Consider the following 13,596-nt stretch of genomic DNA (forward strand, 5'->3'; position numbering starts at 1 on the left):
GCTTATAGCGCTCTGTGAACAACCAGCTTCTTCAGCGTTGACCTTTTATGGTCGATAGCTGTCCTCTGGACATCTGTCCAGTCAGCAGTCTTCTCCATGGTTGTGTCGCCGACTGACCCACAGTGAGAGACTGTTTAGACGATCAGAAAACCTGTGCAGATGTTTTAAGTTAATGAGCCGTTTAGCGTATGAAACCATTAGTTTCCATTATTCAACTTTTTCACAGTGGTCTAATTTTCTGATGCACTGATTTTTGGGTTTTGTGTCATCTGGAAGCAATGAATCATCAGCCAAGTGGCCCATGTTGACTCTGGAGCTGCAAAGATCCACCACTGGTGGGTCGATCTGTGGGCAGGACCACTATGAATGACGCATCCTACAAATTTGCAGGAAGAAAGTCCTATAGGGGGTCAGAGTTCTCCACAAACCATGCAGGGAATACAGCTACCTGTGCTGTAAGGAGTTGCTCTGATCAACTTGGCCCAAATTCCAACCTTTTTGCTTATATTCAACACAGTCTACTTGTACAGGTATTAGCACAGGGAAGCACAGCAGTGACAGCTGTATGCAGTGAGGATGTTTTTCTTCAGCCAAAGGAGCTCAGTTGACTTCATCCATCCTTTGTCTTCCACTGATCCGACATCAGGTCCCAGGGGCGACACCCAGACGTCGCTCTCCTCAGCAACATCCTCCAGCTCGTTCTGGGGGAACCCGAGGCGTTCCCAGACCAGGCAGGATATTTAGTCCCTCCAGCGAGTTCTGGGTCTTCTCTGGGATCAGGTGCCTTCAGAGAAAGACAACAAAGCTCTTGTAATTGACCATCCAGTCAAGAGGTTCCTACCTTCGGATACAAAGACAATTTGTGTGCAACAAAAAACGCCACAACCGGTTTCTCCTGACAGGACACATCGTGAAGGTGGCTTTACTTATAAAGCCTTTTCTGCTCATCAGTTCCAGCAGCTGTGCTCTGCTTTTAGTCTCTGTGTCATTTCACACGATTGCACCTCACTTATGATTTGTTTGAATTTCTTTATCGACATTTAAGCAAGAATTCTGCCAGAAAAGCCCCATTTAAAATATATTTAGCCAGAAAAATGAAATAGTATGTAGAAGAGATTACAATGTGTCATGGACTTCCTTCTAAATGGATTCTCCAGCTACTGTTTTTTATTATTAGCATCTCAATTTTTTTTTCTTCTTTCTCTTACGTAACCTCTGGCTGTGAGCCTCTTTAAAATCTGATGTTTTAAAGACAACAAGGGTCAAGCCAAACGTAAAGTTGGTTAAAAATCATAATAATAATAATAATAATAATAATAAAAGAACACCTTCCTGTTGTTCTTCTAACATCATCATCAAGAGAGATAAAAGTGTACAGTAAGAAGTATTGTTGGTGGCTTCCAGCATTTGCCCGTGGCTCCTCCCAGACAGCTTAGTAAAACATTCCAGTCCACCTCTGGGAGTCTGCTGGCTCCAGCGCTCACTCTCGCTGACATCTGCTCAGGTTTTTACTGTGACCTAAACGTGCCGGAGCTGAAACAAAATGAGAGGACTTGTGTTCTTGCTTGCTTTGGTCCACGTTGCCACCGCTCAGCACCAAGCCCTTATTGACTACTTGGAAAGGAGGCTCCTTGCTATTGAGGTAAGACTTTTTATCTTCCTTCCCCAGGCCGGAGTTTCCCCTCAGAGGAAACTTTTTGGGAATCGATGCTTTGGAATGCAGATGTGGGCAAATCCTGGGGAAAATGCTGGGAAATACAGATGTGTTAACCTGACGCGGACAAAGAGCTTCTTCTCTGGGTCTGCGTCTCCTAAGCTTGACTATAGATGTGCAGCATGACGTCAAAAAGTTTCCAGAAATGACGTGATTCTAAATCAAATCTATTCTGAGGGGTGATATTCCAGTTGGATTTCATCACGATGATCCTGTGCAGGTTTTACAGTGTGGGGGGGAAAAAAGTATTTACAGATTAAGTCAGTTTTTGCTTTTAAATTTTTTTTTTCAGATCATTAAAAATCAAACAAAGATTAAATGAATAGATACAGAAAAGAAGCTTTTTTCAAATCATTTTTGAAGGGGAAAAAAGCCAACCTGGTCCAGTCTGAATGTATTATTATTATTATTATTCCTTTATTTAACCAGGAAAAGTCCCATTGAGATTAACAATCTCTTTTTCAAGGGAGTCCTGGCCAAGATAGCGGCAAAGGATTACATTACAATTTACATTACAGTTTACAATAACATCTATCTAAATTAGAAACCATAGATCTCATTTCCAAACCTTTGAGCAATCGTTTAAAATGTCCAATCGGAATCAAATCCTTCAACTTCCAGTCTTTCTGAAGATTGTTCCATGCTGTGGGGGCAGCATAGGGGGTGTATGTCTCCCCTCACCCCCTACATCAATAATTAACTGTTTAACCACATTTTATGGAATGCTAAGTTCATTAGCCACAGACCTGCTGACTCAAGAAATCACCTAAAAATCTATTTAGCAATGTGGAGTAGGCTAAAATAGCTCTAAAAGCAAGACATTATGCTTCGATATGAAGCAATTCAAGAACAGATTAGAAATAAAATCTATCAGACTGGAAGGGGGAGCCTTGTCTAAAGATTTGGGACTCGTCTTATTAAAAAAAAAGCAGAATTTTGATTTTGAAAACGCCTAACCACAGCCTGAACTTGGATCTGATTAGCGGACTTTGGCCTGAATCTGTTCAGGTTATGTTTTAATTCACCTCCAGTGTAGGTGAATTAAAACAGCTCTGTAAAGAAAAGTGGGCCAGAATCCCCCCACAGTGATATGAATAGGTTATTGCTAATTACTGCAAACCTTAATGGGGGCTACAATGTCTCAAATCGTCAAACCAATTTTAGTATCATGAGTAAATAAAAAAAGCCAGTTTACATGAGATGATTATCTTTGTTAAAAAAGCTATCCAAGCCAACCTGCCCCCATTTGAAAACGTTTTAATTTTGAAATACGTACCTAATAAAAGCAACAACAGAAGAAATCTGTTAGGGGGGCAAATACTTTTTTATGGTACTCCATTTAATTGTTTTAAATGCCTGCAGCTCTCTCCCTCTAACAGAAAATCACACAGTTTTAACTCATTCTCCTCTTTTAAAGTCTCTCTGAGCCAACACAGCACATTTTAGTCATCGCCGCTAAAGAAAATGTTCCAAATGATCTGCAACAAGGAGCACTTTGGTGAAAGACCTGCAGGCAGGGGGGGAAGCCTGCCATGTGTGGGCTAAACCTTCTTGATTAAAGGATGTCCTCAGTAAGGCAGAGGACGTGGGCTTTGAACCATTTATTTTCCTCTGCAGCATAAACATGTTGAGAAGCTGCGGTCCCACTCAGGTTGCTCTAATCAGCTTTTGTTTAAAACAGGATAGGATCTCTCTGTGGCAAGAGCAGACCACACGCTATGCCTCCGAGCTGCGAGAGCTGAAGCAGCAGATGGTTTCTCAGCTGGAGAGCCTCGACAAAGAAAAGGAGACACTCAGGATGACTCTGGACGGCGTGGGGACGAGGGTGGACCGGGTCGAGCGGGAACTGGACTACCTGGAGACGCAGAACGGGGCCCAGCCGTGCGTGGACGTAGACGACAAGCTGATAGAGCAGCAGGTGACTCTGGTTCAGGAGAAGCAGAAGGCCAAATACTTCAAACTCACAGGTGAGATGTGCTGCTGGAAAGCTGAGCTGAAACATAGATAAATCTGCCCAGTTATTCGTCCAATGTTTCAGATTATCAAATTAATTTTAAGGTCAAACAAAGATTCTCTGAGTACTAACAAAGATGTAGTTCTTCATCTTATTGAGAAAATAATAGGTCAAAAACACCTTTGTCAGGAAAGTCGTCCCAGTACTAATGTGGAAGCTACAGGATGTCAATATTCTGGCCCAAGAAATATTGAGGCTTTTATTTTGTGAACTTTTTTTTTCACTGTTCAAATAACTTGACATGTTGAATGCTATTTGTGGCCAGTGAGGAAATCTATTTTAGCAATAATCATACATATACACATACGACGGAGTCTGTTATTTTCAACAGCACTTGTTATTTTAATTCTTTATATCAAATGCATGAATAAACTTCCTTTTTCATGTTGGATTTCAGCCTACTCTTTTCCGATCAGCAGGTGGGAGAGGGAGAATTTAACCCAGGTATGGAAAAGCCAAATCCCACAGAACAAATGCAGGAACAAGCTGGTGCTGATCAAAACCGAAGGGTTATATAGGGGACAGTTTTAAACTTAAAGCAGCTGCTTGCTCATAACAAGGCAAGGCCGGTTTATTTTTACAGGACGTTTCAGTAACAAGACAATTTAAAGTGCTCCACATGAACAGAACATGAGAGAAAAGAAAAACACACAGAGAAAAGTACATCGCCGCAGACTTATAGATGCAGGCGCAGATAAGTTGGACGAAAAACTTAATCTAATTACATTTTATGGGGGTTCTTCTTGTAGAAGGTGAGAAAATGAAAACTATCTTTCAAATTCAACCTTTACCAGAAACTTCTTAGTTGAATAACATTAATGTTTGGAGACGATTATGTGACTTTGCTGCACTCTGGAGGGATCTGACAGAAATAATTTCTAGTGATGAAAGACGCATTGTTATAAAACTGACAAACTTTACAACAAAAGTGCTAAACATCATGTGTGTAGATTCAAACATGCGGCCAAAGCAGGCGAGTTAAACAGAAATCAAGGGCGAGGAATCAGACGGACAGATTACATTTTGTGGCAGCAGCCAGGTGGGACAATAAAGCAGAATAGTCTGGGTTAAGGTTTGCTACAGGTGACAACATGCTGTCCTTAAGTTTATGCATCCAGGATGTTTCTTTTGGCATTTCTTTATAAAAGTTGATTGCATGTTTGTTCAAGGTCAGTTTAATGTTTTGTGTGAGTCTAAAAGATTGAAAGTTCTGCGCTATTTCTACAGCCTAGTTCTCCACGGTAATGCTGTTGAAACGAGGGGCGGTCAATGATTATTTCCTTTGTTTTGCCCACTTTAAAGTAGAGATAATTGTCTTTCGTCCATTTTGCACATTATTTAACTGCATTCCAGTAATCAAGAGAATATTGGTTAATAGTAAAACTGTTTAATGCATTTTATTTATACTGTGCTTTACATCAACAAAAAAATAAATAAACATTCTACAGTCAATAAACCAATATAATAAAAACAGGAACAATTAAAATGCAGACCAAATACACCTGTAAAAGTAGTGAGAACAATAAAAGTAAAATAAAAAAAAGGGGAAAACATTTTAAAAACATCATTAAAACCAATGGGTAAAAAGAAAGGCCTGTTTTAAAGCATGTCACAGTCTGTGGAGCAGCACAGGAAAAGGCCCGGTCTCCCACGGTGCAGGATCGAGTCCTGGGAATGTGGAGAAGGTTGGTGTTGGAAGAGTGAGCAGTTTGTCAGGGGGGGGAAATGGCGGATATGGAGGCCTGTTAATTAATTAGGATTGCCCGTTACCGTGCAGACAGTGGAAAGTGAACAGGGAGTTATTTTTTTAGGTCATCTGGGCAGAGACAGGAAGCCTATGAGTGAATGGAGAAGAGGGGGGGGGGGGGGGGGGGGGGGTTGGACATATTCATGTTTATGCACTCTCATCAGAATCCTGGCAGCACTATTCTGGACATACTGTCATTTTTGAATGTTCTTGCCAGGGATCCTAATGAGAAATGTGTTGCAATAGTCCAGTCTGGAGGAGACAAAGGCACGGGCAAGCTTTTCTGCATCAGAGAGGGAGAGCCTGGAGTTTTGCAGTGTTGCATGGGTAAAGCAATGACATACAGACATGCTTGATATTGTTTTTGAAGGATGAGTTGACACCAAAATCTGGTGACTGTACTGGATAGAGAAATGTTGTGACCAGAAAAGGTAATACGGAGGATGTTTTGTTGTTGAATTCGGCGTGGAGTACCAAATAGAATCACTTCTGTTTTTGAGATGTTTTGGTGAGGGAAATTTTGCTTCATCCACACCTTGTTGTCCTACAGACAAGTTTTAATTGAGGAAAGAGGAGAATCATAGAGGTAGAGAGGCTGCGGATGCTAAAGATGGAGTGGAAGGCTCTCAGACACATTGCTATCCAGCTTAAGGTACAACTATTGTCAGTATAGCAGTAAAACGAGGCCCCGTAGAGGCTGACCATGTGCCAAAGTGGTGCCATCTACAAATTAAAAAGAAGGGGTGCCAGAATTGATCCTTGGGGCACATCACAGGCGACTGAATGGCTGAAGGACCTGGAGACAAACCCAATAGAGACAAATTCTGACCTGTCTGTCAAGTATGATTGGAACCACTCCAAGGCAGTAAAACCCTGCAAGGTGCTGTAGGCAGTGTGGAAGGATGTGGTGGTGCACCACGTGATGATAAACAGGTCGTTTGTGACTAAAACTGTTTAAATACAGAGAGCAGAAAAGAAACCAGATAGGAATTTGTCCGCAATATTGTTGACATCAAGGTGTTATTGGATAAAGGCTGATACCGTTTTCTCTGAAACGTTTGTGAGGCAGGGAAAGTTAAAAATAGGTCTGTAGTTTGCCTGGTTATGGGGGTTTTGGTGGGTTATTCAAAGTCCCAGTGTGTAAGATTTACTCCCATCTAGTGGTGCGCTAAATGTATTACAAACGACGGAGAAGCACACTCTGGTGCGTCACCGTTAAGCGCATAAATACGTAGACGCCTCGTTGGGCGGGTTCTGCCTATGCTGCGGATGCGTCAGAGCGTCCGCCATGTTGAATGTGGCAAATCTGCTGTTAGACTCAGACACTTAAACAGTATCAGAGGGACTTTAATCTCAGAATATACTTTATATTCGTAATATTTTTATTTTTGTAATATTACGAGTTTATTTTCGTATCCCTTTGCCTTCATTCTCCTGAATTTATTATTGTAAAGAATAAAAATAATTAAAATAATCTAACCTGGCCCTATTACTCCAGGACTGAAATAGTTCTGCAAACTGTGACTATTCTGGAAATGTTCACCCTTAATTCTCATAATATGAGGTTTTTCTCATAATATTACCGTTTTTTACTTTATTTTCCTATGACATTTTTTTGTGATATAAGTACTTTTATCTCTTTAATAGTCCCCCAAAAAGTCTGTTCCTAATCTGTGTCTAAACCAGATCTTAAAAGGTTCACATGTGACACGGTTTTATGAAATAATGAAGACCACAATGTTTAGATTTAACTAATACATTTTTATATTTATTCATAACACATACACATATATACATATATATTACTATAGATATATTTCTAGATATGTTTTTATATATATATATATATATATATATATATATATGCTTTTAACAAACTGAACAAGGGTTAACTGGACACACCATATATATACTAAATACTAAACATGAAATACAACTTTGTAACTCAATACAAAATCTACTCTCCCTCTCCAGTAGGAGCTGGTGGTACAGTCCTGTTAACCCTTGTTCAGGTGCTCTGAGACCTGGCCGCCATCTTAGTCAGGGCAAACCGCAGGGATCATGGAGGGTGAGCCTTTGAGGTGTGGCCATTTTTTGCCATCCAGCAAATTACAAAATTAAACTCACCGTGATTATCGTGATGGATAAGACAACCTTATGAGATATTCCTGCTGCGTGTGGCGTGTTAAGAGCGATCTGGTCGGCTCAGAAGGACGTCGGAACTGCTACGACTTGCAATCAGGAATATTCAATGTGTAGGATTGCCTGGGCCCGACATCCTAGCATGTGTGGAGTAAATTCCCCGAGGACAAACGAGCATGACGCCTGTTGAATGTGATGTATAGCCAATCAGAAAGCAAGGTGATGGAAACAAGGAGAAAAACACAAATCTCCTCTTTATTATAGTGTAGCGAGTAGAGCCCCTGATGCACCACATCCATTCCTTTAGCCAAAGCATTTTCTTTTTATGATGTTTTTCCTCAGTTAAAATTAGTCCACAAGCTATCGCCGTTGCTTATTCCTCTTCTGCCATAGTTATTTACTCTGAACTTGTGCAACACACTGTAGAACTAATCCTCTTATATCTACTTTTTTTTTTTTTATCGTCTCTGGTTTTGGAAATCAGCCGACAATTTTTAAATCTTGCCATGTCAACAAGGCATTAGTCGCCCTGAGAAGTGAGCGTATGTCTGCCTGGTTGTTTGTCCGTGGGATGGACCGTCCACCTGTTCAGCATGTACCCACCATACCCCTCTCTTAATAAGGCTCTTTGGTTTGCAGTATACCTTTTGGAGCAGTCGGGACATACCATATACAAAAGTCTAAAGAAGACACATTAATTAAAATGGATATTTAGGGCATTTCAAAATGTAGAAGGTTGAGACAGATCCCTTTATGACTAATTATATAAAGCCTGTACCCTATGTTTTTCACAGACTGCAGTGATATGATCTCCAGCATCAAAGCCATGAAGATCCTGAAGCGAGTCGGAGGACCAAAGGGGATGTGGACCAAAGACACAGGCGTCACCTCTGGGAAGGTCTACGTTTTCAACGGGACAGCTGAGGACACCATCAACGAGTTTGCCACTGTTCAAGACCTCGCCCGCTCGCTGGGCTTCTCTTTGTCCACCGACCTGAAGATTCCCTCCTCCTGGAAGGGGCTTGGACACGTGGTCTACAACAACCACGTGTATTACGTCAACCAGGCCGAGGAGATAACGGTGGTAAAGTTCGACACAAGAAACAAGTCCGTGACGGACAGCGCGGTGTTTCCAGTGCAGGATCACGTTCCTGTGTACGGCCTGAACCCCGAGACGGTGATGGACCTGGCCGTGGACGAGGAGGGCCTGTGGGCCATCTACGCCACCAGGCAGAACGAGAGGCACATTTCTCTGGCTAAGATGGACAGCAACTCCCTGGACATCGAGCAAATGTGGGACACGAACTGCCCGAGAGAGAACGCCGAGGCGGCCTTCGTCATCTGCGGCACCCTGTACGTGGTGTATAATACCCAGCAGCCCAGCCGCTCGCGGGTGCAGTGCGTGTTTGACGTGAACGACCTGGTGACGAACGAGGAGGCGCCGCTGGTTTACTTTCCAAAGCGATACGGTTTTCACTCCAGTCTGAAGTATAATCCTCAGGAGCAGCTGCTCTATGCCTGGGATGATGGCTACCAGATCCTCTACAAGCTTTCCATGAAGAAGAAGCTGGAAATCTGAAACCAACGAAATACAGTTTTTGTTTTTTTAAAAAGAAAAGGCTTTCTGCAACTCATGTCTGAACAAATATCATTTTTTTCTCTTCAGATGTTTCAGTTGTCTGCTCTCGTTTTAGGCTGTCCGTACTAAATCTTGTAGTCCTGAAAATTCTGTAAACATAATGGCATTAATGTAACCTGATAAACAGTGTTCAGGATCTAACAAATCTATCACTGAGATGCGGTACACAACTCAAGCTCTGTTTATTTTTCACAATAAACACCTCCAACATGAAATCTAAACACGTCGTGCTTTGCTAGCATTCATATTATGACTGCCGATCATTTGGGACCTTCTGAACAAAATCATTGCATCAAAAATTTCCAGGGGACCTGAGACCAGGAGAGCTCTCGCATAAACGAGAAACCTCTACACTAAAAACGCCGCAAGAATGTTTTAATGAAATGTGGGAGACCTGAATGAAGGTAAACTGGAATAAACTGAATCCAGATAAATAAGGTGTGTCTCTGTAGGTTTTTATCACCACATTGAGTTGCTGTGAAACAGAACCAACAGTTGGAGGAGAAAATTAAAAAGAAAAGGACAAACGTATAAACAGGCTCTGATCTTCCCTGTAATTATATTCCCTCGCTCCTAAACAAAAGACAGATGATATCACTAAGCAATCATTTCCCAAAAGCTTTCTTTTCCTCTCTTTGACTGTTGCTTTAGTGATCATGGACCATTTACGCATGTGCTATTTACTGGATCTGGGCTGTTTTAAATATATCACATAATTTCAAGGCAAACCCCATAAAAGGAGTTGCAGGAGTATTTATTTTTTTCTTTAACCTTGTCACAGTGAGAGGAGACCATAAAAGGCTGTAGTTCGTGAAGCCAAACATTGACCACGCCCCACCCTGCAGAGGTGGTGGCTGGATTTTGCATAGCAAAGCAGTCTTCTTGTCATTACATTTGAACTACAATGGAATCGCTTTGCATGTTTCTGTAAAAAGAGCCAATGCAATCCATCTGTGTGCAAGCACTGTATCGGTGCTGTTTTTCCTTCTTTATTGCATGGAGACTTTTTTTTTTTGTTTTCCAGATTTCTTGGAATGATAACAGTAGACCTCTTATTAACAGCCACACCTGGAAATTTACTCCCAGTCGATCAGCTGAACTGATACGTTAACTATCGTTGTTAAATTGGAAATTGCATTGTCGGCGAGAAAGTTACTGGAAGGCGTAAACAAAATAAACCAAAATGTTGGTAAACTGCAGTTATACCAGTAGGAGAAACGCGATTCAGATCTGTGGCGGTAACATATTATCAGTGTGCGATTTGCAACAAAAAAAAAACCAGAGGGGAGGATAATTTCAAGTGTTTTATAAATGAACATAACAACAAGGTTATGTGGCCTGCTTGCTGTCTGGCTCGAGACAGCATGTAACCTGTCCTGGGCGGGAGGGTGGAGAAATCGGCTGCTGCTGCTGCTTGTCTTGTGACGCTGCCTGCAAATCTTCATCATCCACAAAAAGTTTGTCTTGTAACATTACCATGGCTGTTCGTCCCGTCATCTACTCTTGAAATATGCCGTTTGGCAACGTAATTCACCCTTAGTTTGTCAAATACAGAGAAAACAAATTAATAAGCATTAAAGTACGGTTTATGGGTTGGGTTTCTGCAATGTTATCAGCATATTAAAAAGTTATCTTCAGAACCAATGTCTGCTCAAAATAATGATCTGCACCATGTAATCTACTTTCAGCAGTTATCACCGGTTATTGCGCCGTAAACTGCAGAAAATACGTGCAGAGTTGCTCTGTCTGCCTTTACTACCGTCGGCTCCATTTACCCTCAAGGTGTCTAGTGCAGGCAGGTCTCTTAATAACCGCTGTTTCGTCACTTATTTTAGAGCCCAAATAAGCGATTTCACATTCAGAAACGTGCCCAAAAAAAACGCAACCCGTGACTTATAAAATTTACAAGCACCTTTAGAATAAAACAAGCCCAAAGCCGCATGAAATAAACAGTCTGTGCAACAGTGAGCGCGGGTCTGTTTTGCTACGGTCTCTAGCGCTCTTGAAACTACGGAAAGCGCCGAGGGTAAAAGAAACACAGTCCGGAGAGCACGGTGGGGAAAAAACATTAAGGAACGGTGTGTGTTTTGACGCGCAATTAACGGCGACAGCAAAACAAAATGTCGGCGTTGTGGTCTAACAAAGTTAACGCGTAAATAACGCGTTAAAACTGACAGCCCTAATTCATATACATTTTTAAAAATCCATAATATTACTTATTCAGACCAGAGGGGAGGGGAGGAATGTATCCCCCCCAGGGATAAAACATGAATGACCAGAGGGGGGGACGTCACAAACAGAGGGGGGGCGGGGGGTAAATCCCCCCCATCCCCCCCAGCAAATCGCACCCAGCATATTATATCAATGAATTCATTAATTCATTAATGAAAGAACTGGGGTAATGGCAACAGCTGAACCACAAAAGAGTCACATTCAGCACCCTCGTGTAAAACGGGAAAACGTTTTCAGTACTCACCATAAAAATCCCATCAAAACAGTTTAACTATCCCAGTGCAGATGTATTTTCTTAAAGGAGTATGGTCAGGATTTAAGTATATTAAAAAAAAAAACAGTTTTACATTCGGTATGCTAACCCTACTAACAGCCGCACAGAGGTATGGTCAAGGTGTTATTTTCTATTACCAGTAGATTCCCCTTTATGTTTGCTGCGTCTTCACTACTTCTCCTTTTTAACTTTCCTACATCCTGGTCCTCCAATTAAGACCCAATATTTTTAGGGTTTTATGCCTTAGCTTTCTTCGTTCCTTGACATTTAGTGATTCCTCATATGAATAACGCATGCACAAGATTTTTTCCAACTCTATGGCGCTGTTCTCTGTTGTACCACTTTGCATCCAGGACCTTTTTTCACCAACTCATTTCCAAGACCGACTTGGCCTTCAATGTTAATAGCCACATCGCTATTTGAATAACCATGTAATGCAAAGGCAAGAGTGGTGTAAGGGTTTATAAAGTAGCATCCTAATGAACCATTGTGAACACGTTTAATCTAAGTTTCTTTCTGCAGGGTTGTTTTAGGTAGCGCGAACACACACAGTTGGCACTCGTGGATTCTCTCCAGCTACTCCAGCTTCCTCCCACAGTCCAAAAACATGACTCTTAATTGGTCTCTCTACATTGCCCTTAGGAATGAGTGTATGCACGCATGGTTGTTTGTCCTGTATGTCTCTGTGTTGCCCTGTGATGGGCTGGCGACCTGTCCAAGGGTTACCCCGCCTCTCGCCTTTGAGTCTCTGCAGGAAACAATAAGGACGTTGAATTTAAGTGACCTACCTGGTCTGCAGGATGAGGACCCAGTACATTTTCTGCTGTAGCTACAACTGTGCTCCAAGCAGGTAGTCAACAGCCAGGCCATCAGGGAGCAGCAGCTGTTTGTTAGCATAAAGTTTCCAACAGTTGTGAGTTCTACGTAAGTAAAAATTATAGTAATCTGCTGATCTTTACAGATCATACGACTCAGACTCTTTCTCCACACGTCTAGCCATGCCAATGACATTCAGCTGAACCTTGTTTTTTTTTTCTCTAAGCATTTGCGCCAAAGGAACAACTGAACAGCAAAACTCACAAACCATTAGTGATTACAACAAAAATTCTAATATTCCTTTTTTCCTATGGATTAATGAAGTAAACTGTAAATTTACGCAATATAGAGTTTTACATCACAGCTGTTGTACTTTCAGAAAGATTCAGTCCCTGTCAGTTGGCGACATTTTGTGTTTTAAACCATTTCCTTGTTGATCGAGACAACATACACTGGTAAAACTAGGTGGATATTTTACGTTATGCTTGTTTCATTTGCATTGCAGGATGTAAATTCCAGATAAATGAACATACAGACCCGCATCCATGGTATCTGTTGGTTGTATGTAAGTCTTCAATGTTTTAATTAGGATTTTTTGTTATTTGAGTAGGCCAGTCTAAGTCCATATGCTGTGATCTAAGCCAATATATCACAGCTTTGAGTATAGTTTTAGGGTCATTATCTGGCAGGAAGTTGAGCCTCTGCCCCGGTCCTAAATCTTTTGGAGCCTGGGTCAGGTTTTCTGCCAGAACTGGCCTGTTTTCAGGTCAGTACATATTTCTATTTACTCTAACCAGCTGAAGAAAATCATCCCCACGTTGTTTAGCTGTGGGGACGTAGTCTTCAAGGTGAAGTTCAGTGTGCATTTTCCATCACACAGTAAGTTTATGTGGGTTCATGTGAACTGAAAACATAACTTCTACTGGGTTTCTTTCTACAACTACTTTATTCCCACCCCTATTCCATAAAGACTAGATTTGTGAAGTGCACGACCAACAGCAGTTTTTCTAACACTGTG

The 13,596-nt window shown here is 41.5% G+C and overlaps 1 protein-coding gene across 1 annotated transcript; it reads left to right on the top strand.

Moving 5' to 3' along the window:
- Positions 1-1,444: 1,444 nt before the first annotated feature.
- olfml3b (olfactomedin-like 3b) lies at positions 1,445-9,477 on the top strand. Its single transcript, XM_012881147.3, has 3 exons — positions 1,445-1,642; positions 3,396-3,681; positions 8,412-9,477. The coding sequence occupies exons 1-3, from the start codon at positions 1,544-1,546 to the stop codon at positions 9,194-9,196; spliced, it is 1,170 nt and encodes a 389-aa protein (XP_012736601.2). The 5' UTR covers positions 1,445-1,543; the 3' UTR covers positions 9,197-9,477.
- The last annotated feature ends 4,119 nt before the right edge of the window (positions 9,478-13,596 follow it).

Source organism: Fundulus heteroclitus, chromosome 20, assembly GCF_011125445.2.
Source record: "Fundulus heteroclitus isolate FHET01 chromosome 20, MU-UCD_Fhet_4.1, whole genome shotgun sequence".
In the NCBI taxonomy this organism is placed as follows: Eukaryota; Metazoa; Chordata; class Actinopteri; order Cyprinodontiformes; family Fundulidae; genus Fundulus; species Fundulus heteroclitus.